General features: G+C 37.6%; 1 protein-coding gene across 2 annotated transcripts in view; it reads right to left on the bottom strand.

Annotated features, from left to right (window-relative positions):
* zfhx4 (zinc finger homeobox 4) overlaps nt 1-24,565 on the bottom strand; it is a 91,895-nt gene that overhangs the window by 4,409 nt on the left and 62,921 nt on the right. The window contains exons 5-9 of one of the 2 annotated variants that reach the window (XM_041247524.1): nt 14,493-14,609; nt 6,372-6,505; nt 5,779-5,979; nt 5,483-5,603; nt 92-5,374 (exon numbers count right to left, since the gene is read on the bottom strand). In XM_041247524.1, coding sequence (XP_041103458.1) covers nt 92-5,374; nt 5,483-5,603; nt 5,779-5,979; nt 6,372-6,505; nt 14,493-14,609 — 5,856 coding nt within the window. The remainder of the gene's footprint in view (nt 1-91; nt 5,375-5,482; nt 5,604-5,778; nt 5,980-6,371; nt 6,506-14,492; nt 14,610-24,565) is intronic. The other variant, XM_041247525.1, reaches the window with a different exon arrangement.

Here is a 24,565-nt window from a genome sequence, read left to right as displayed (position 1 = left end):
GCTCTCATGCATACAACACATGCACATGTAATAGTAACATTTTTATTGAAGATGATTTCTCACTCAGTCATATAAAGTCATATTAACTCACCAGGTGTGTTCGGTGGAAAACCAGGTAGAGAAGAAGGGCCATTTACTCCAGGAAGGAGGACTGGTGGGAGACCAGATAGTCCTGGATAAGCTGTTGGCAGGCTAAGGCCATGAAGTGCATTGCTGTCAATCATTGTTTGCTGCTGGGCTGTAAAGCCAAGGATATCTGTTGCCTTCTTCAAGCGATCCAATTCTTGTTGGGCCATTAGCTGACGGACTGTTGTGGGAGCAAGATAATCCTTCTCTCTATCAATCTGATTTCCTACTGTTTCTTGCACCTTAGAAATGTGCTGCCTGGAGAAGATGTGATCTCGAATGGAAAGACGTGCGGTATATTTCACACCACACAAGCTACATTCTGTTTTTGCTCCATCTTGACTCATCATAAACGGCTTTCCTATATTTATCTTGAATTTCTTTTCTTTTGCTCGGGCATTCTGGAACCAGACCTGGACAACTCGCTTAGGCAATCCTATCTCATTTCCAAGCATTTCACACTCCTGCATGGTTGGAGTCCGGTAGTCATTGAAGCATGTTTTAAGAAGCTTCAGCTGCAAGTTGCTCATCTGTGTTCTAAAACGCTTATTACCCAGCCTCTCTCCACCATACTTTGATGATTTGAAAGGATTACTGGCTCCAAAGGGGCTTGGTGAGCTTGGGTCAGCTAAACTGGAAGATTCACTTTGATCTGCATTGTCATCTAGGTCATCATCTTGCATGCTATAATACTGGTCACTATCCTTTCCAGAGAAACTCAATGAGTTTACAAGAGAGTAGGACAATTTTTCATCAAATATATCTGAGGTTGGTGTGGGATTTGTTTTAGCCTTCGGTTCTGCAGGTGAACATGCAGGCTTTGTTCCACTGGTACAGCCGGTTATGCCTTCAACTTCATTATTGCCCTCATCCCCAGTGGTTGCATCACTGATGGCTGTGTTAATGGATGAGGTTTCATCAAAATCCATCTTGTTTTGGTCATAAACATCTGCAGAATGCATATTGATGCCTTCCACATCATCACTGCTCTCTGCTTTTAAGGATGATGGGCTTAAAAAGCTATTCAGTGACACTTGTAAATGCTTACTTGGTGTAGATGTTGCAGCTGGCAGTTCATAATCGCTTGACTCGGTCTTTGTTATTGGTAATGATGGATATTCAAAATAACTGTACTTTTGTGGGCTTACACCTTCATCTTCTGCTGTTTGTAAGGGGCTTGGAGGCACACTATAACCTGCTTGCTTAGCTTCATGCCAGTGTCGGGAACTGATGTGGCTTTCAAGTGCTGATTTAGCTTTAAAGAGTGCTCTGCAGAAGGGGCATCTTTTATGAGTATGAACTGGACCCACTGCTCGAAACTGTCCTTTTCTTTCTCTAGCTCGGGTGTTCTGAAACCAAACTTGGACAACTCTTTTCTTCAAGCCAACTTCTCGAGCAATGTGATCTAACATTTTTCTTGTTGGATTGGAATCTAATAGGTACTTCTCATACAAAATCTCTAGTTGCTCTGGGGTAATGGTGGTTCTGAGACGTTTATCTCGATGCTGATCTTCACCACTGTTTCCACCGTCCTTTTCATTGGAACTGCTTTCCTCTTTATCATCCTGTTTGCGTTTCAGGGAACCTGGTACTGTACCAGGGGGTGTGGAAAGTGATGAGCTGGTCTGTGATGGCATCTGTGAAAGAGCTCCAGTGAGCAGCTGCCCAGTCATAAGTGGGTTGTTGGGGTCAAAGATCATGTAGGGCATATCCATTGTTCTTTCTAGGAACTGTGAATGAAGGAATTGGTTTTGAGCCGCAAGAAAATGCATATGCTGGTGCTCCTGCCACAGATCTACAGTTGGAAAGGCAATTTTACACTGGTCACATTGGTATTGTAACATCTGAGGAGGTAGACTGTTCTGCAACGAGGTGACGGCAACAGACAGAGGGCTAGAAGGGATTACTGCATTCTGAGGTTGAGAGTGAGGTCTAACTATTTGCTGCTGGGGTTGTTTTTGCTGTTGGGGTTGAGGTGTTGAAGGCTGGGGTGGCAGTGGCTCAGAAGAAGCTACAGTCTTAGTCACTTGGGAGGTTGGAACAGCCTCAGTTTGCTTTGGTTTTTCTGTTGGAAAGTCAGGTTTCGGTGAAGTTTTACCCATTTCAGGTTTTGGGGAAGGCATTAAAGGAGTACTTGAGCCAGAGCTAGAGCTGATCGTTGTTCCTAAAGGTTTGGATGAATCCGTTTGCCCAGACATGGATGGTTGCTTTGACAGCATGTGGTCACTGGCATCAATGAAATCTTCTGTTTGGCTGTCATCTTGGCCATCATCATCTTCGTCTTTGTAACACTGTTTTTTCTGATGAGTGATTAGGTCAAAAATGCGTGGAAAGACCACATTACATTTTTTACACTGATACTGCATGTTGCTGGTCCGAATGTAGCGTTCATTGGTCAACTCCTTTTTCTCATCTTTAGCATCAGCCTGATTCTCATAACTCTTGCGGGCTTTCTGGCGGGCATTTTGGAACCAAACAACAATCACTCGAGATGGCAGATTGAGAACTATAGAGAGCTGCTCTATTTCATCATCTTTAGGGTAAGCATTGGTATCAAAAAAGTCTTGAAGGACCCTCAGCTGGTAGTCTGTAAACCGTGTTCTAGAAGATCTCTTGTTCATGGTTGCATCTGTCTTGTAATATTCCAAAGCACTAAATTGGGAGTCAAGTCTAATGTCTTCCAACGTGGTGACAGGAGGAATGTTAAAGTTGTAGGGAGAGTCTTTGCTTCGCTGCCTCTCTTTAAAAAGAGTATTGCGAAACCAATGCTTGATAACCTTTTGTGGGAGGAAGGATTTGTCTGCCATTTCTTGGATCTGCTCTTCATTCGGTGAGTTATTGATGTCAAAATGAGCACGCAGGATTTTTAGTTGATCATCTGTAATCCTAGTGCGAGGACGTTTGAATTGAGAATGTCGTAAGAAATTTGGATCCAAGCCCAGCTGCTGCTGGCAAAGCTGTGTGAGATCTGCGGATAGGGAATCCATTGTTGGAAGTGAAAGGGCTAGCTGTGGAGGCAAGGATGGGTGCTGCATAGACTGCATCATGAGTGGTGGGAAAAGAGGCAAGTCCATTGAAATAGGCAGCTGGACTTGGGGTGGAGCAGGAGGTGGTGGAGGAGGTGGGGGTGGAGGTTGTGGAGGTGGAGCTTGCAAAGGTACAGGAACAGGAGTCTGAGCTTTTCCAGTTCCAGTAGAAGAGGGCTGTGGATGTGGTGGGGTTGATGGAGGTGGTGGTGGTGGTGGCGGTGGCGGAGGAGTTTCTGGAGATGAGGGAGTTATCGGATACAGTCTATCATAGGCTTCTCTATACTGCCTTGCAAACTTCTCCAGCTCTCCAATTGGGAAAAACTGTCCATGGACATGTTCTTGGTGACTCTTTAAAATAAGGATGTTGGAAAATAGTTTTCCACATGTTCCACATTCTAGTTTATCAATAATCTCTTCCTCACCAGTTTTGCCTTTCTTCTGAACCTTTTGCCTGTTCTCATTGTACTGGATAACTAGTTCAAAGCCAAAGTTCTCCAACAAAACCTTTGCTGCATTCCCCCTAGCACCAGAGACAATGCGAGGGGGTGGGATGAGTGGCTCGAACAACTTTTGTTTTGTGCCATCTTTGCTTTCTTTTGTGACTTCACTGTCAGTTAGGCAGTCATACCTGGCTTTGCTCTCATGCTTTTCTAACTGCTCTTCAGCATCCTTGGACATCTGAATTTCAGATTCAACTATGTTACTTTGCTCCATTTTAGCAGGTTTACTGCTTTGTTGCTGCTGTTTCTGATGCTGCATTTGTGACTGAGAAGTTTGCTGTTGCGGGGCCTGCTGTTGCAAGAGCTGCAGCTGTTGCTGCCCCAACTGGTGCTGTTGCTGCATCTGTTGTTTCAGGTCTTCCAGTAATGATCCAGACATTCCTGGCATCCCAAATGCAGCAGAGTGCAATGCCAACTCAGGACTGAGATTAAACTCTGTCCCAGGGATATAAAATGGAAAGAGGAACTGTGGCTGTTGGAACTGCAGTAAAGCCTCAGGGGTCACTGGGAAGTGAGGTAAGAATGCTGGGTTTAGAAACTGGGGCTGAAAGAAAGCAGCTTGCTGTTGTAATTCATGCTGCAGTTGCATCTGAAACTGTGCTGGTGACGGGGGAGGCTGATGAGTGGCTTGAGTGGAAATTAGATCAGAAGCTTGCTTTTTGTTTATTTCTTTGGCATCTACATTGCTGTCTTTGTTACTTAAAGTTGGTAAACTTGCAGCATCTACATTTCCTTGACTAACAGAAACTGGGCTACTTGTAGGTGCCACACTACTGTTTCCACTGGCTGCGCTACTGCTAGTTTCTAACTTGGCAGTTCTGGCTTTTGTCTGGTGTAGCACAGATCTCATGTGGATTTCCAAGGTTGAGCTTTGGCTGTAAGCAACATTACAAATATTGCATTTGTAGGGTTTGTTATCAATGCTGTTATTAGTCTCTTGTGGAACAGGGCTAGAGGCTTCCTGCAAAACTTTCTTTAGCTTGTGTAAGTGGGAGACTGAATTATAATGAACCAACAGAATGTTTTTCTGAGTAAATGATTCCTTACAAACTGTGCATTTATATGGACGAGAAGGATCTAAAAACTTTTCCATAGTGAAATTTGGGCCTTTTCTAAAAGGCAAAGTCCGCTTTGGTTCGGAACCCAGCTCATCTGGAACAGAACTGCTGTCACTCCCTGCAGGACTTGCTTTTCCTTCCTGATCCATGTCTTCCTCTTTCTCAATTTCCCTTTCCAATGCTTGTGCCTCTTCAATAGCTCTAGCTTCACTTTCTGAACAAAGCTCACCATTGAGGGGCAAGCTTTCACAAAGCTGTTGAATTTCGGCCTCACTCAACTCAGGATGGCCATTTTCCAAGTGTTTCTTGAGAGCAAGGAATGTACGGAAACTGCGCTGGCAGAGGCTGCACATGGTGGCAGCCCGAATAGCATGGTATTGGGAATGTATCTGAAGCTTCTGCATAGTCTTGAAAGCCAGGCTGCAGTGGTTGCAGCGATACTTGTAGACATGGCGATCAGAGACTGAAAGCTGCTGCCTTTTCTGTAGCTCACTCAGCTGCTCCTGCAAGTCAGAGGTTTTGAAATCCTCGCTGCTGCTCTTCTTCCAATCAGTTGCCCCCGAAGTTTCGTTCGATGGCTTGAGTTCCTCGTTCTTAAGCTCCAGTTCAGCTTTTAAGTTATTTTGTACCATGTTAATATTTTCATCTGAAGAATTAACACCTGTTAAAATAAATAAATACATAAAATGAGTGGATTTTATGATACGATAAAAGGATTTAACTGCATTCGAGTTCAGTACAGCCATACTATTTCAACAGTAGTTTTTACCTGAAGGCTTTCCGGATCCTTCTGCCATAACTGTTGAAGTCGTATCAGTCGAAGACTGTTTCTCTTGTATAGTTGCTGGAAAATGCATGCTATTGGGCAACATAACATCCTGAACGGGCACCTTTTAAAACAAAAGACAGAATCTCCAATTAGCACAGCTTAAAAAAATATAAAATACACACTCACCTGACTATTTTTCAAACATTTAAACATTTATTAAAAATAGCAGATAAATTAAAAAGTTATATTTTTTGCTTCTAATAATGTTTTAACTCACTGGCAACGTAGATACTTACAGTCATGAGTAGTTTCTCAACACAGTCAGGTGAAACACTATGCAGATGAGTCAGGTGAAGCTGGAGATGGATCTTGTTGCTGAGGACGTCTTGGCAGAGAGGGCAGCAGATAACAGGCTGCATTGAGTGCTGCGACATGACGTGCATCTGGATTCGGTTTGCATCCTTGTTACTGTAATTGCAGTATGGGCACTGGTAGACCTAATTAAAAAAGAGAGATTCAAATGATACGGAGATATAAAAGTAAGGCATAACAGCACCAATTAGCCATCTGAATTTGTATATCTGAAAACATTAGAATACCTGAAGAACTACAGTTCTTTCATTTGAGTTTTACTTATGAATATGGGTTTTTTGTTGTAGGTCAAGGTATAAAATTACAAATAGACATCTGAGCCCTGCTTTCTCGCCCTTACTACAAGGGCTACTTTTAAATTGAAGCTGGTCTTAACTAAAAATACATTACAAAATCCTACTTACAGTACCACACATTACAGCAAATGAATATCTTCAACCACGCAGACAGAATAAATCTGATTTCAGTACTTGGAAATGTCTAATTACTACCCAGTGCTGGGCACATATGACATTACCTGATCATTGCTAAGCTTATTGTCCTCAGCAGATTTGGGTCTCTTGGATGCAGTTTCATTTTCCTTTTCCTGCAGTAGCGGCCGCTTCCCTACTGCAGCACTTGGTGGAGTTTCTTTACCCAGTGTATTTATGCCTGTGAATGCAGGAGAGAGATATATTTTATATTTAAATGACAATATTCCATTTAGAGGACTAAGATGAAGATTAAATGATTAAGTCATGTTTTGCTAGATAACAGCATACACTGCATGATAACAAAGGAGAAAGAAAATTACTTTAAAAAACATGAACAAAAAACAAGAATCATAATGAAAAGGTATGTTTGAGTTTTAATGACCAAATGCCTCGATACCTAATCTATGCAGACTGTATCAAATGAATCTGGTAATGTGCTCTCTCTTGTTTAGATAACCTTATGTTACCTTGAAAGATGAATCAATAACATTATCTGACTAACAGCACAGTCTGGATTCTGATCTGTTGCCTCAAAACAAATTAAATTCTGCTCATGACACCATGTTCAAAAAAATCATCTGAACGAGTAATACTATGTCTAACATTTCTTACACAATACAAAATATTTCCATGCAGTGCAAATGAATTTGGCCTAAGAAACCAATCCTAAACAAATCCTGAAATTTGAAATCTTTTTTTTGAAATTCCTCTTTGTTATGTTAGTATATATATATATATATATATATATATATATATATATATATATATATATATATATATATATATATATATATAGTGCCTTGCAAAAGTATTCAGACCCCTGACCAATTCTCTCATATTACTGAATTACAAATGGTACATTGAAATTTCGTTCTGTTCGATATTTTATTTTAAAACACTTAAACTCAAAATCAATTATTGTAAGGTGACATTGGTTTTATATTGGGAAATATTTTTAAGAAAAATAAAAAACTGAAATATCTTGCTTGTATTCAACCCCCACACATTAATATTTGGTAGCTCCACCTTTCACTGCAATAACGGCTTTAAGTCTTTTGGGGTAAGTATGTACCAGCTTTGCACACAGTGTCGGAATGATTTTGGCCCATTCTTCTTGGCAGATTTGCTCCAGGTTGTTCAGGTTGGTTGGACGACACTTGTGGACCGCAATTTTCAAACAGTGCCACAGATTCTCAATGGGATTGAGATCAGGACTTTGACTGGGCCACAGTAGGTCATTCACCTTTTTGTTCTTAAGCCAATCCAATGTTGCTTTGGCCTTGTGCTTGGGATCACTGTCCTGCTGAAAAGTGAATTTCCTCCTAAGCTTCAGTTTTTTAGCAGACTGAAGCAGATTCTCTTGCAGTATTTTCCTGTATTTTGCTCCATCCATTCTTCCTTCAATTGTAACAAGATGCCCAGTCCCTGCTAATGAGAAGCATCCCCACAGCATGATGCTGCCACCACCATACTTCACTGTAGGGACGGTGTGTCTTCAGGCATGGGCAGTGTTAGGTTTGCGCCACACATAGTGCTTTGAGTTTTGGCCAAAAAGCTCTATCTTGGTCTCATCTGACCACAAAACCTTTTCCCACATCGCAGCTGGGTCACTCTCATGCTTTCTGGCAAACTCCAGACGTTCTTTCATATGGTACTTTTTGAGTAACGGCTTCTTTTTTGCCACCCTTCTATACAGGCCAGTGTTATGCAGAGCTCTTGATATGGTTGACTGGTGCACCGTTACTCCACTCCCAGCCACTCAACTCTGTAGCTCCTTCAAAGTGATTGTCTTCTCTCACAAGTCTCCTTCTTGTTTGAGCGCTGAGTTTTGAGGGATGGCCTTTTCTTGGCAGTGTCTGGGTGGTGTGATGCAGCTTCCACTTCCTGATTATTGATCCAACTGTGCTCACTGGGATATCCAAACACTTGGATATTATTTTGTACCCTTTCCCTAATCTATGCATTTGTATTACTTTATCTCTAACATCTGTAGAATGCTCTTTGGTCTTCATTTTCCTTCAGATTCACAGCCTTACCAATGATCCTTCAACAGTGGGGTTTTTATCCAGAAAATGTGACAGCAACTTTACTGGTTCACAGTGGAGGCCAATGGTAAGGTAATCGTGTCCTCGTTAGGGCAATTTCTTTCATCGGTGCAAACTGGGAGCTTCCACAGCACAGGGGTTGAATACTTACGCAAGTAAGATATTTCAGTTTTTTATTTTTCTTAAAAATATTTCCCAACATAAAACCAATTTCACCTTACAATAATTGATTCTGAGTTTCAGTGTTTAAAAATAAAATATCAAACAGAATGAAATTTCAATGTACCATTTGTAATTTGGTAATATGAGAGAATTGGTCAGGGGTCTGAATACTTTTGCAAGGCACTGTATATATATATATATATTATAATATATATATAAATGTTATAAATATAGATATATATATATATTAGAATATGATATATGTGTTGTGTGTAGTGTTTTTGTCATTGTGTTTGTGTGGTGAACACTTCAAGTTTGATGAGGTTCAAAATATCTGTCATTTTTTGTTTAAATATGTATTATTTGTTAATAACCAGCATGTGTGTTCACATAGCTACTTAATTTCACCATGCTTTTCTGGGATAATAACTTTTTACACATATAATATACTACAGTCCATTTACATAAATATAGAAACATATACCTAATTACAGCATAACCTTGTTTTGTGCATATATTATCTATGTAGTACATCTCGGAAGTTGATAATATTCATATAGCATATTTTTTACATGTGATCTCAGCGCTGAAACTTAACCCCTAGTTTTATTTAGCTTTTTTTAATTTTTAATTTTTTAAAATTTAGAGTGACCAATTATTATTTTTTATTTAATTATTCAATTTGAAATGTCCAATTATATTTCTTCCCCCAATCACCACAACGAGTCCTCACACAGCACAGACGTTCTGAGGGCGTGTGTGCGTCCCCCGATCTCACAAGCCTAAAGCCAAAATTGCTTTTACGGCGAGCAACTTAAGGAGTAAAAGTGGACGGGTTACCGATCCCGGAAGACAGAGATCAGTCCTGCTTCTTATTTACACTGAATATGCTCAGTGTCTGGCCAATAGGGTTCACTGTTGCACGATGAGGAGAGTAAGCCCCTGCCCCCTCGGGGTCCCCAGAAAAGTTCAGCTAATTTGCACAGCCTGGACGCGAACTAATGCCGTCCAAGCTGTGTGACTCATCCTGCACTCTCTGTGGCAGCACTTTAACTGGATGAGCCACTCGGGGACCCCTTTTATTTAGTTTTATGCACTCCTCCCCGAATACAGACAAGATTCATTGCCTTCAGGCTCATGGAACAGAAAATGTTTCTTAATTGAATCCACAGCATATTGTGTATACATATGTATCTTCAGCATATATTTTCAACAACATACAGATAACAAAAATAATATAGAACACAAATTTGTATTTGTGTATATATTTGTGTACCCAATTGTTCTTTTTTAATATTTAAAATAGTAATCTTATGCCTGTCTGTGTTTCAATCTGTCAAGCTAACCATGTCTATAAATGTATTCCTCTCGTCTACAAACAAATGTTTTTTTTTGTTTTTTTTCATCAAAGACAGTATTTCAAATAATAGTCTATCTAGCTAAGTGACACCAAAAAAAATTGCACACATCAAAGACACGGGCGCAATACTAATTTCCAAGAGCATCAGAGAATACACTCCCACTTCCAATTGCCAGATGATCTTTTACACTGGCCTGGATATTACTGCAGTGTTGGGTAGGCATGTCGCATACATTTCATGACAAATAGAAAACCTAATTTACCAAGTGTTCCAATCTCATCCCTGTGCAGCATCATCTGACCTTTTTTCTGCTGTTTATTATGAGTATTTCTAATTTTAACTTTCAATTTTCACCATCTTCCAGTCAATTTGCAACTAAATTATTTCCAGGGTAAGGACACTATCACTGGACAACTGAGTGCAAATACATTTCACAATGCAATGAAGCTTGACCATTGATTGCTATCGGACTCACTGTAAATATCTAGTCCAGGGATAATCTGATTGCATGCTGTGCATGAGGATTCATCTTTATGATTTTTTTTTTTCAATCAACAAAGAACCTTTTTTATAATAGAACAAATTGTACCCTCCCAATGTATACAGTATATAAAAATGAAAATAGCAGGCAATTATGTTTTGTACTTTAACAGTCTTACTCCTTTTCTAGATTCTACAGTAAAATAAACTTGAATCTTGTCCTTGCAATTCCAAATGGTTGATTAATCCAATACCAAGCACTGTATATATTTGAATCCTTCTATCTACCTATATATCTATAAAGAGAAAGGTAATGTAGGTACACAAAAATGTGAATAATTGATTTTAAAAAATCAATTATTATATCAGTCCTTCAGCTGAATTATGATCAATTATACACATTGTTGTGTACCTACATTTTTTTTTTTTTTTGCTCATTTTGGTACACAGCAGGTTTCCCTTTTCATATATTCCTTACCGTCAAACATTAAAAAAAAAAAAAAAAAAAAATACTGACTGCATTAACTTACTGAGAATGGTTCGTTTTACTTTTGTTTCTACAGGTTTGCAGTCAGTGACTGCTTTCTTCTCTTTCTTTGTCATGAGACACAATACCAAACAATGCAGCAGTAGCTAAAATAATTGCCAGAGCCTTTCTCCAAATGACAAATGCCTTTCCAGATGCAGGACCTTGGCTGATTAGGATAAATCAGATGGTGATTTATGACATTCAAGTTGTTTGTATTACAGATCCAAGACCGACAGCCAAATCACCCATCTTTATTTCCAACTGTCAATGACATTCAAAACTGAATTATCTGTTTAGCCTTTCTAGAACTTGCCTAGTCATTTGGCTAAATGTTCATAGTTTCCCTCATGAATACACACTATCCTCTCTGATTCAGTTCTAATTCTTATACTGTATTATTTTATTACCACTCTTTTGGTCTTACTTGCATCAGTGTGAGTTGCAAGCAATACATTGTAATTGGAGCTTAGGTTTAGTGGTTTATAAGCACGTGGGACCTTTTTAATCAGCATTAGGTATTGGTAACACTAAAATCTATTTGTTTTCTTTCTTTTCTCTGAAATTAAACTCAATGTGTAATGATAGTTGCGGTTACAGTTTTTGAAGAAAATATATATTTAAATCATGCTCCTTGATACCGTGACAGGTTAAATGGACTCCACTGTAGATTTCATAGTATGGTTAGGGTTACACAAAAATAAATAAGCAGCTCCCTTAAATATGGTGATTTACTGAGATCACATTTTAGGTTAAGAATTAGTTTTCCCTGTAGTTTAACTGATAACATCTGAATGTGACATTTCAGTCCCTAACCTAGAAGTATCCAGTGTTTCAGACAACACATTTCAGAAAAAGAACAGTCTGATTTAAAGTTTTATATTATTTTATCTAATATAAACTGCTTTAATAAAATATCTGTGGACTATTTTGTATTATTTATTTATTATAATAATACAGGCAAAAAAAAAAAAAAATCTTACAATGCTGCACATTTTCAATATTGTAACTGATGGGAAAAGACATACTTATTCAATCCATCAACACGTGATGTCATTTGCATGCATTACATGCTTTTATCTGTATTATTTAAATTAAAAAGGAAAATGTGTTTTTATGAACAATGGCAGTTCCTTGCTAATTTAAATTTAGTCTATTGGTAATTTTCTTTGCAGTAATGAAGGTTAATTTTCATATTTGCTTTTGTTTACTGCATTATTAAAAAGTGCTCCCCTAAGCTATGTCACTGACACATTACATCTTTATGAAGTGCAGAAATTAGTCTGGAGTTTATCCAGATTAATAAATTTGCATGGGGAAATGTAATTTAAATTCTAATTAATCTAAACTGACACTAGATTCAAATGAAGAACAAGCTGTCAGAATTCTACTGACAACAGTTTTTATTCTCAAAGCTCTAGTTTTGGAGACTGAGTACTCTTATCTTGAGAGGATGAGGTTGATTCACCTTTTTTTTTTTTTAACTCTTACACTAAGCTCTTCAACAAAAATGTGTATAAACACTGGCCAATAGAATGCTGCATAAAAGATTAATTCTCAAACTAAACGCAGTAGGGATTCAAGGAAATGCATGGACATGGATTAGGGAGTGGTTAACATATAGAAAACAGAAAGTATGGATTAGAGGAGAAACCTCAGAATGGAGTGAGGCAACCAGTGGCGTACCACAGGGATCAGTATTAGGTGCTCTGCTCTTTCTAATCTACATGAATGACTTAGATTCTGGTATAGTAAGCAAACTTGTTAAATTTGCAGACGACAAAAAATAGGAGGAGTGGTAAACACTGCTGCAGCAGCAAAAGTCAATCAAAATGATCTAGACAGCATTCAGAACTGGGCAGACACATGGCTAATGACATTTAATACAGAAAAGTGTAAGGTACAGCACGCAGACAATAAAAATGTGTTATAAATACCATATGGGATATACTGAAATTGAAGGAGGAATCTAGGAAAATGATCTAGGAGTTCATGTTGACTCAGAAATGTTTTCATCTAGACAATGTGGGGAAGCTATAAAAAAGGCCAACAAAATGCTCGGATATATAGTGAAAAGTGTTGAATTTAAATCAAGGGAAGTAAAGTTAAAACTATACAATGCATTAGTAAGACCTCATCTAGAATACTGTGTTCAGTTTTGGTCACCTCGCTACAAAATGGATATTGTTGCTCTAGAAAGAGTGCAAAGAAGAGCAACCAGAATTGATCTGATTCAAGCGTTCAAAATTCTAAAAGGTATTGACAATGTCGACCCAAGGGACTTTTTCGACCTGAAAAAAGAAACAAGGACAGGGAGTCACAAATGGAGATTAGATATAGGGGCACTCAGAACAGAATAGGAGGCACTTTTTACACAGAGAATTGAGGGAGTCGAGAACCAACTCCTCAGTAATCTTGTTGAAGCTGACACCTTGGGGTCCTTCAAGAAACTGTGTTGAGATTCTTGGATCAATAAGCTACTAACAACCAAATGAGCAAGAGGGACAGAATGGCCTCCTCTTGTTTGTAACCTTTCTTATGTTCTTATGTTCTAATGCAAATGCAATCATTAAAAGGTTTGCTACAGACAATTCTGATAGCATTTGTGGATAGAAATTTACCATCACCCACTCAATGGGCAATTTAAAAACAATAAATGCAGCTTTAAATGGGATAGAAACCTATAATTGAAAAATGTATACATTTGAAATTGTGCGATTCATTTTGAATGCACAAAACTTAATTGAACTTGAAACCAGACGTGTATGCCAGCTTTAATATTAAATTATGTTTTCTGTAAAATGAAGTAGAAAATGCATCGAATACTGGCTTCTTCAGATGCTCCAGTCATGGAGATATGGGTTTAAAGATAGATGACTACCTAAACCAATAGGCACCAACCTGTTTCAGCATTTCTTCTGCTTCACTGAATTCAACATAATGTAACTAGGTATAGCGTGCAGTAAAGAGATCCAATGCAATATTCATTTTAACCATAGATTTCCATCTCATACATAAAAAAAAATGTGTATGAATTTGTATTTACCAAATCAAATACAACAAAAGCCTGAGGTATCTGTAGCAGATGCTAGTTCTGGGTTTGCTCCTAAACTATATGAGCTTTGTTTCAGAGATTCTTGCCTTTATTCATTTGTTACCAATTATATATAGGAGAAAGTGAACTGTTTTTACAGCAGCCTGAGCTGTTGGAAAAAAAGGACTTTAAAAGAGAATAATTTAAGGGTTACAATGGTACTGCCATATTAGAAAAAGATACATGAGTGATATCTAATCCCTTGGTTACGTAAAATGAATATGCCATCAGATGAATCACAAGTACAGCAAAGATTAATGAAAGGCACTTACAAAAATTACAAGCACGCAAACTGATTTGATTAAAAAAGGAATCTCACTGGCCATTCTGTAATATTTTTTAATTTATCCGCATCTATCCTGTCAGATGGTTATGTTTAAAAATAAGTCAATGGGAGGCCCCTGATAGAATTCACATGCAGCGCTTATTAGCAAGAATGCAAGTTTAAGATGAAAGAGAATAGAAGACAGAAAAAAGACCAAATTCTACAGTCTTACTGTAATCTTTCTCTGTTGTCTTGCCTTCTTTACTATCTTTATCGCTTAGGTCCTTTTCATCGGCGGCAGCCACTGTTGCAGTTTTAGCAGATCCCTCCGTGTCTTCTCCTGGCTCTTCTGCAATTGAGCACATTTAGGAGCTTATGTCACTTGCACTTTAGCATGGGTTGAAACTACAAATGAGCCTACTGATAGTGCAGCTTAGAACTTAACTATTTTGTGCATTAGACATTTTGTCACTTAATCTGAAATACACAGTTTGTTCCATATATGTAACCATTTCCAAATATAGTATATGCACACTCATGTGGTTAATCACTATTCACAAACCCACCTAAATAATGTTGATGCACTACACTTAAAAATAGTGGTAATTATGTCAAGCTTTTCATGATATCTATAATGCTGATTTAACAGTGGGGAAGGTATTAGTGGCAACCAGACAAAAGATAAAACAGTTTCTCCCTATGGCAGGTGCTCCCTATGACAAATTGCAGAATTCCCTTTGGGTCCCTACATCACACACCTCTCTAGATTGTTAGCATGAGATTACATGGAAATCTTTGCTGTGGCTCACCCCTTGTTTAATAATTCTGTGTATCTTAGCTATGCTGCTAGTGGATTAATCTGTGTATGTTGTTAGCTGCTAGGCTGGGGCTGTGCAGCACTAATCCGTGAAAGGCCCACTGTTCCCTTTCATCCTGTGATCATTTGTCTCTCACTGCGCTGATGTCACATTTTAATGAATTTTTAGCAGTCTGAGTAATGCCAGATAACCAGGCTCACAACTCCCCCAGCACCACATGCTGTTTCCATTGCAGTGCAAAAATAAAAATCATATTTGCAAGACCTGGTAGGAATTAAATAAATTAGGAGATGCAGAGAAAATGGCGTTCAAAGCGCTGCATTCATCAATTTTATCAAGCCTTTATAAGCATATAAATTGACCATGAGATGGCAAAAAAAGGTCACCAATGAATTTACATACAATCAGTCTTTTTAATCACTTACTTTTTTTGTGGTAAGCTGCAGCCTGGCTCACAGAACATGATATAATTAACCCTTTCAGATTCCACATGCAGCACTGACGCTGACATTTTAAGTGCAACACATTAAGTGGAAATTATATACAGCATAAAAGTTTCATTGCGGATGCTGAAGGTGATTGAAGGGAGAATAGTGGCATACTCTGCTCTCAATGTTTTATTAATAATATTCTGACAGCAGGATGAAATATTCCCTGCCATGTGAACCAGCTGTGTGCAAAAATTGCAATTTTGGTGGTTGTGTGATGATGGCGTATTCCAATTCACCTCTGAATAAAGCTAAGAAAGCTGCTGTGTCCAGGCACCAAGTGTAACATATTGCACTTTGGTGCACCATGTAGATTTACAATAAACACACATAATTCATAAGGTAATTTTCAATGCATATGTATGCACTATAAAAATAAAATTTAAAAAATAATTAAAAAAAAAACAAAAACAAACAAAAAAAAACAGTAAGGTCATTTAATATAATAGTGTCTCTATCTTCACAAACCATAACAAAAAAACTGACAAAAATAAATTAAAGAAAGCAGCCTATGACTGCTTTAGTTTTTAAGCCTTGTCACTCCTGATTGTTAACTTGGCAGGCGCCACAGTCACAGTGGGCAGATGAGCCTACATTTGTTAAGGTGGCGGGGGAGCACAGTTTGGGCTGCTGAGAGTCTGTGATCATGACCAGGTTGGGCTTCGTTAATGCTATGTGCACACACATGAGGTTCATATTCAGTGTCAGGCCTCGGGGCCTAGGCCAGCCTGTGGCAACCCTTTTCTTTTCTCGCTCTTTTTTTGTGTCATCCTTGAGAATGTCTGAATTGTTCCTTTATTTGGGATTTACTGACCCATTCCCCTTGGCTGGGAAATGAAGTGTCAAAGTGCTATCGAGTGTCTTTACCTCAAGGGGACATCACATTTTTAAGGCTATCGCAGAATGCATTAATAAAACATGGTGTGTCAAGCAAGACAAAAGGCAAATTATGAAGGTAGTAAAAAAGCGGCTATCATCTGGGTCTCATCAGACAATTTTTGTAGGGTGTTATGCTGCCTTTCTGGTATGCGTTTCAAGAGCGAGAGAAATTCCCAGACATGCTTTCCTATACATCATCATAGTGTCTGACCTCAGCCTGACCCTAGCAACAGTTTGAGTAATCTGAATGTGGAGTAAGGCTCTGTGTCAGCAGCAGGGAGAAATTGTGGGATAGACTTTACCCATCAACTTAATCGCTAACAGCAGTCCTGGGGACGTAACTTTACAAGCCTCCACCAAGCCACAGACTAATAACCCTTGGAGGTCAAACTGCCCTCCTCATGTGATTTTCTCAACCCGCTAGTACTTCCTTTGATGTAACCAGGCAAACAGACTGCTCTCTAGTTGAGAAGGTGAAAGCTGTTTATTATGAAGAACCTCCTGGGAAACATAACGGTTTCTATACTTTTTGTTATTTTAATTTAGTGTCCCAATTATTTTACCACCGCACCACAGCAATTCCCCACCCAGTTCAGGAGATCCGAAGGTTCAGTGGGCATCCTCCGATCCCACGACCAAGCCAGCTTCCTCTTTTACACCCAGGAACTCGAAAGTGGATGTCAGTGAGCTATTGGCCTCTGGAGGACAAAGACCAACCCTGCAAGTGTCCGCTCTGAATTCCCTGGGCACCTGGCCAGCAGGGTTTGCTGAAGCGCGATGAGACAAAGCCGTCCTTGACAGGTTTTGTCTCCCTAACCGACAGGAGCATCACAGCCAATGCGACACTCCCTTTGGACAGCATCCTACCTTGAATTAATAACATGGGTCTTGTGTTAAGTTTCCTTGGCTTCTCCCCTGGGCTCAATAACTTTTCAAACTGGACATTAACTGGCCAGCAAAAAGACTGACCTACATAGAGCAATAAACTGAAGTGTATGTAAAGAAATCTCCAAACACAAAATTTCACTGCACTTCTGTTGTACCTAAAATCTCTTTTATATTTTTAAGACATGATTTCTTTTTTTTTCATAAAGTTCATAGATAGGTGATTCTGTTCAGGCTTTTCACTTAATAGTCTGATCTGTAATCTCTGGTACTTACTAGATTTCAATAAAAGAAGGTGTAATTCGGGTGTAAAATCTATAATTTTTGCTTACACACCCCAGATTTTATTACCCCCTCAGTTCCCTATTTTGTTACTTTAACCCTTAGGCTTCTGATTCTTGTGAAGTTAGATACTCTTGCTTGCCCCATGTTTTAAATTTTACTGTCTTTAGAATCTTTGAAATTCTACCCTGCGCTGCTCCTAGTTAAGGGCCAGTTATAATACCTCAAGGATAATACGCTTTACTTTCTTGCTGAACCTTTTTTCATTTCTTTCTCTTAATTCTTTTCCTCCACCCCCAAAAAAATCAACCTATTTTACAAGCATTTAGATTCTAACCAGATGCTGTTAATGTAGCATGTCTGAAACACTAAACATCAACCCACTGGAGCAGGCCTCAGTCAACTCTAGTCTCAGAACTGCATGGATACTGAACCAGATGCACAGTACCATATTCTACACATTCATTTTCTGCAAGAATTGTTGACAAGATATCCAAGTACCTTAGCATTAACCTATATAATACAGCTCCCAAGTATGAGGGATAATTAGTGAAAATGTTCCAGGGCTGCTTTAATATTTTTAAATCCTAATTCTACGAATAAAGCACTCATGTATTAACAGAATGGGTAAGATTTGTTGCATTCTGTTCATTTGTTTTTGCAAAAAAGCAGTGTCATATACTGTTTTAACCTATTTGTTTTCAACATGCACATACACATTTTATCATTTGTGTGGTAAACCCATACGAATGAGCTTTTCTGGCCTCCAGCAGTATTCCTTTGATTAAAGGTGTAGCTATCGCAAACCCAGCCCACAGAAATTGTCAGAAAATAATGGGAAAAATATTCTTCTGCCTACAGGTCCCTGTCATCTATAATGCTATATTGCTTTTTAGGTGTAACCAAAAAGTAAATAGGAGGTTATTACTTTTAATTGACGGTTTTTACACCCTGCGGGATGTACTGAGAAATAAACAGAAACCACTGGCAGAAGCATTTTAAATGAGATCAGCAATGCTGATAAAGCCTAGAATTGAATAGCGTTCTAGAGAAAGGCAAGGACTACACATGCTCCACCATCCAAAAAGATATTGTTTGTGTTTCACAAATACAACCTCATTTTCTTTTCTTTTAGTTAAATATTATTTATACATATAAAAGGTCACAGTCCTTTTTTAGGGCCACCTTCAAGGCTAGTAACTTTAAGGGGCCTTATAAAACTGTGGCAAGTTCTGAAAATGTGAGACAGTTGAAGACTGAAAACACGCTATGAAAAGCTGATCTACAATGTAACCTTTGTGTTGTACAATACAGAATCAGGAGGGTTTCTTTTTTTTCTGACCATAAAGCTATGGTGTCTTTATGCAGTAATATTTATGAAAATCACAAAAATAAATATATATTTTACTGTTGCAACTCTGGTTATTATAATTGTAAAGTATGTGAATGTTACATGAATTATTTGTATTCATCAATGTGGTAAAAACGTGTGTATAAACTATAATAGTGTCTATAGTGTGCATGTATTATCTTGATCAAAGAAAAAATAATATTTTTTATGTCAGATACATTTTAATGCTGATTTTCCCATGACGTCACAGAACTGACTTTGGCAGCCCTAAATTAGTTTGACACCTAGAATGTCCAATTAAATACTTGGGTGGATCCCGAAAGCAAGAGGAACTTCACTCTCCAGGTGCTTATTTACTCCTATGACAGAGAATGACACATGGCCATGTACATCACAATTAACTCAAACTCAAGAACAAAAAACCTCCAACAGGATTTGACAGTGTACAGTGTATCTTTGACATTTTCTTGGCATTCACCTGAAAGAGATCTTTAATGTCTAATGTTAAAAACATGTGCAAAAAATTGTTTCAGAAATCCAATTATGCTTTCTTTTATGAAATAATATATGTTAAGGAAAGTAACGACAATTAGACATGCTTAAAAATTGCTCTTTGCAAGGAGTTCTAAACAAACTATGGGTTATTTGACTGTACAGCTAGCAAGATTTCTTAATAAAAGGAAGAAATAAAAGTATTTTTTTTTTTGCAATTTAAAAGACTGAAATAAATTTATAAGGCTCAACTAAAACTAAAACACCACTACTGCTGTTTGCATGACTCCCATATTTTATTTATACTATCTAAAATCCCTAGGGCTTTTAAATAAAAATTACATTGCAAGAAAGCATGATGGCAAGACTCATTCTGTATTAAAAATTAATTTAAATAGAATCCTGTCCTTTTTCTAATTTTGATTCTTCTTTGTCCAATATTTATTTAAGACAGATTATAAACATCTGCCTGGGTAACCGTTTCATCTGTACAGAAGCCGAAGGGTAGAAATTTCACACACGTCCCTCAACGTGACCTGTGGTTAGACAGAAAACAGTTTTCCCAGTCACTGCTCAGCTTCCTGTCTGTGACTTCTAAAAGCACTGGAGGCCAGGGTTAATGGCCTTTCCAATCTCTGTGATAAGAATTCATTTTGTTCTATTACCAGCAGTTATCGGAGGAGCCTGCTGCATCACTTCAGCAGGGTTCGATCAATGAGAGGACCTAATGAAGTAACCAGCTGTAGCTCTATTTCCCTGGTCAACTCTATCAGACAAATAAGATCTATCTGTCACATCTCAAGGCCTCCTCTGGTAACAGCATCTCCACATGTGAAACCCATATGCAGATGAACCGATTACACAGAGACGTACCTTTTAACTGTTTTCTTTCAATGTAGCTTTTACCAGACTACCGAAAATGAACCGAGATGGAATGCCTGATAAGAACAATAATAGTGCAGAATCAAAGTGGAACAAAGCCGCATAAATAGTAGAGGGACAATGGCAGAAATTGCACAAATTCAATTATTATTTCTACAGGCTGTTTTCATTACATGTTGTATTGCGCTCTGGGCTGAAAATGAAAAACCCACACTTTGTTTACTTTGAAATGATTATATTCCCAAAAACATATTTAATTGTAGGATTTATGATGCAGTTTGTCATAAAGTATAATTACGGTTATATTTTTACTTTTTAGTCAACTGTCATCATAATAACAGAGCTTAATTTTACTTCAGATTATATATGGGTGACATCATCAAAAGAAGCAACTGGCAAGTCATATATATATATATATATATATATATATATAATATATATATATATATATATATTATATATATAATATATATATATATATATATATCCAAGAGATATTAACTGTGTAATACCAAATTTCGTATTTAACTGACACATTAATGGTTTAAAGCAAGAAAATAACAGATGGACAGAAATGTATAAAAAAAAAGAAAAAAAAATCATATGTAAAACACTAAAAAAGAGTGCAAATGAATGTATGTGTCACTTACTTCTAGCAGGTTAACACAGTTCACTTCAATCAAGACAAATCTCACAAAATGAAATGTATATCCTTTTAGCTCGATTATCTTAATCTTCAAACCCAGACATTTAAAAAAAAAAAAAAAAAAAACATAAAAACAATGCTGTGTGCTGGCACTCATAAAAGCATGATATCCCTCTGAAATAAATCAATAAATAGCAGCTGCCATTTTCCATCGTCATAAAACATGATAAGTGTCTATTTCATTACTGCCTAAACATTGTCACACGGGCAACAATACCACTTAATATATCCTAACTATGAAGTACCAGCAGATATATGTTTTCGATACATATGTCTATTATTTTCTTTTAAAAATGTTCACTGACAAATATATATTTCCAGAAAAATTATATACAGTAAGAGCACAGGTTCAAAATGGCCTAATTTCACTTCTAACTTGTGTAAAACTTGCAGCTTTGCAGCTTATCTCTAATCAGTGTCACGACATACAAGATCTGCATACATAAATATTCAGCATTAAAAAAAATCCTTTAATTGCACTGGGATAACAACTAGAAAACACTTTTTTTTTTTCTAATTTAAAATTTCAATCTTTTGCTATTACATTTTATGGAAGATTTGTGCTTTAATATGTGCAATAGAGAAGCATGCTTTGTTTTTGTTCATGAAGTACAAATATGGGATTTATCCTACTTCCCAAAAATGAAGTTTGTAAAGATTCTTTAAAAAAAAATACTCAAAGTAAGCATTTCTCATTGACGACCATGCAATTTTAATAGAATGGTTCTGTTTAAAAGATTTTAAAAGGGTTGAGCTGTCTAGGCTACTGTAGATGGCCTGCACGATACCATAATGCCTGCCAAGCATTTTGGGAACATCTATCAATTTTTTTATAGAATGCACTGACTGTGGGCTATTGATTGCATTTAAACAAAGTTGTTACAAAAAAATCAACCGTTAACAATTTGAGTAGAAAGTGGCGATCAATATTTAAATGACTCTCCTCATTGATTTAAAATTAACTTTCAATTAAGAGATCCATTGGACTTAACTGAAACACTTATCCATTCAAGAGAAAATAAAAGGAACATTTATTGATACGCTTAAACAGCAGTGGCTGGCTTCACATTGATTTGGTCATTTGTGCTGGCATTTGTATGCATCAGGTTTTAACACCTACTGGAGCTGTATATAGCTGGACACATGAACAGATGCCAAAACACAAACAAAATGAAAGGATACAAGATGATTAACCTTTTTCATGAGCTAAGTCAAAGGCACGTTATCTGCGTAGCTGTTTCAGCCTGTAATTGCATGTGCTGTATTTGCAGCAATCGACTTCAAACTTCCTCCACTGTATATGTGCAATACAGGGGGGATCACTCTCCCCTTTCGTCTAATCAGGTAACTGATACCTCTTGTTTTGGGAGTTCACTGATGGATGAAATCTTTATCTGTAATATTGATCAACTAGAGCCCTAAACTGTCTATCTTGGCTACTGGTGGCTTTAACAAGATTGCCAACTGGAGTATATCAGTTAGCGTTTAATCAATGACAGCTTAGACACCAAAGCTTTAAAAAGACGGTGTGTTTTTTCTCTTGCTTAAAAAAATTGGAACACATTGTTCATAATTTACTGTTCAATTGGAGAAAAAAAGAGAAAAGTATTTGTTTTGTTTTTTTGCATATTTCCAAATATTCATTATATATTTTGGCACACATACACTTACAAACATATCAATCTTCATACATATTATATTTATAAAATAATTACATAATAACTCCCAAGTCTAAAAAAAAAAAAAAAAAAAAAAAAAATTACATTATTGGTGACTGAATATTTTTTCTACAGCAGCAAAAATCTGATTCCGCTGCAATACAATGTCAACAGGCAGAGCACAGTGACATCCATTTAAATTCATGATCGCCCTGTCTGCTGCTTATGCAGAATGGCTACCCTTTACAGGCTACAGCACAATTACTGCTGCCTCCTTATCCTGACAGTGGCCCAAGCTGCTGCCACTCAGTCTTTCACTGGCTGATTCTGTTAACACCAAAGCCCAGCGCTGTCTGTTCTGTTAAAACGAGCCTGCCACTGGCCAACACAATCATTACCTATTCATTTGGCTGTGATGTAATCCCTGGGAGGGAAATGCAAGTAGTCTAATTATGTAAAACATTAGAGCGCTGCAGTCTGTACCCCCCCACCCCCCACCCCCATATCTTAATACTGTAAATATTTCAACTCCTCATTATGTCCTGTGAACATCAACATCACATTAATGCAATCCTACTCCTTATGAACTCAGGGAATCTGAACAGATTGCACGTATTCCAAGTATGATTCATGTTTTCCTAATCAGTGGCTAGAAAACAAATACAAAACAATTAACACACAGAACAAACTGACAATTTGAAAAAGAAAATCTGCATCACAGTTGCATTTCTAATTAATGCCTGCCCACCCTCCACCCCTCACACATTTCAATTTACAATCGCATTAGGATCATTGTACAGCTCGAATATTACAAAGTGACTGCTGCCCTTGTACCGGCCAGGTCCTGGGTCCCAGTATCAAAGGTACTTATGTGTAAATTTGGTGATGAAGCCCTTCTCAAAATGTCTAATCACAAAGCACAATAATTTGGCATATATTATGACAGTAACAATTACAAGAAGGTGCATGACACCATTATTTACATGTATAAATCACGTAATTACGCGAATTAAGTTAAATAGGGCAGGTAGCACACTGTGGATGTTATGAGCTCGTCTGATCCACAGAAACTTGCAGTTCTGTTCCTGCTTCGAAAAAATGAGAACAACGACTTAAAAACAGCCAATTCCAAGATGTGTAATTCAGCTTCGTTTTGATTTAACACTTCCTTATCACGAAAAAAAAAAAAAATCTTACAGATTTGCTTAAAAATACCGGTACTTCAATATACCTGGTCATTGGCATTTAACAATCTTTTTTTTTTTTTTTTACCTTTTTAATCTTATGCATGAAGAGCTTTTTAATTTTTCATAATGGTCTTCATAGTTCTGACAGCATTCCAGCTACTACTCTACAGAGATGGTGGACAGACAGTGTTTAAGGCACAATGAAAATTCAGGATGAGTAGGCTAAATCCTGTAATTCAGTACACAGGCTGCTACATATGGGGAGCGGAACAGGTTCAAAGAGGACAGGTCTTATCTCCTATGCTCATGTTAAAGCCAAGTTTAGCAGACGCTTTTGCAATGAACATACAGTCGTTAATTTCTTTTATCTAACTTTATCAGCCTCAGCTTTATCAGCCTCACTGCTATTCAGATACCAGAATGATAGTATTTTTTATTGTTGATAACCAGTTAATAAAATATCATGATGTTACAGTCAAAATCAAATATATTCATTATAATGCCATACCTGTTTAAATACAGCTTAAAACAAATCAATGAGTAGTGAAATGTTGTCTTGTTAGAAAGTTAATACAAAGCATTTGAAATAATTACGTAACTGAAGAAAACAGTGAGGTTGGGTAGTGACCAGCCCTATTACCCTGCATGTCACTAATTATTTTGGTCTCGCTAGTAAC

The sequence above is a fragment of the Polyodon spathula genome, chromosome 4, assembly GCF_017654505.1.
Source record: "Polyodon spathula isolate WHYD16114869_AA chromosome 4, ASM1765450v1, whole genome shotgun sequence".
Lineage (NCBI taxonomy): Eukaryota > Metazoa > Chordata > Actinopteri > Acipenseriformes > Polyodontidae > Polyodon > Polyodon spathula.
Note: the sequence above shows the minus strand (reverse complement) of the source record. Positions and strands in the feature narration are given on the sequence as shown.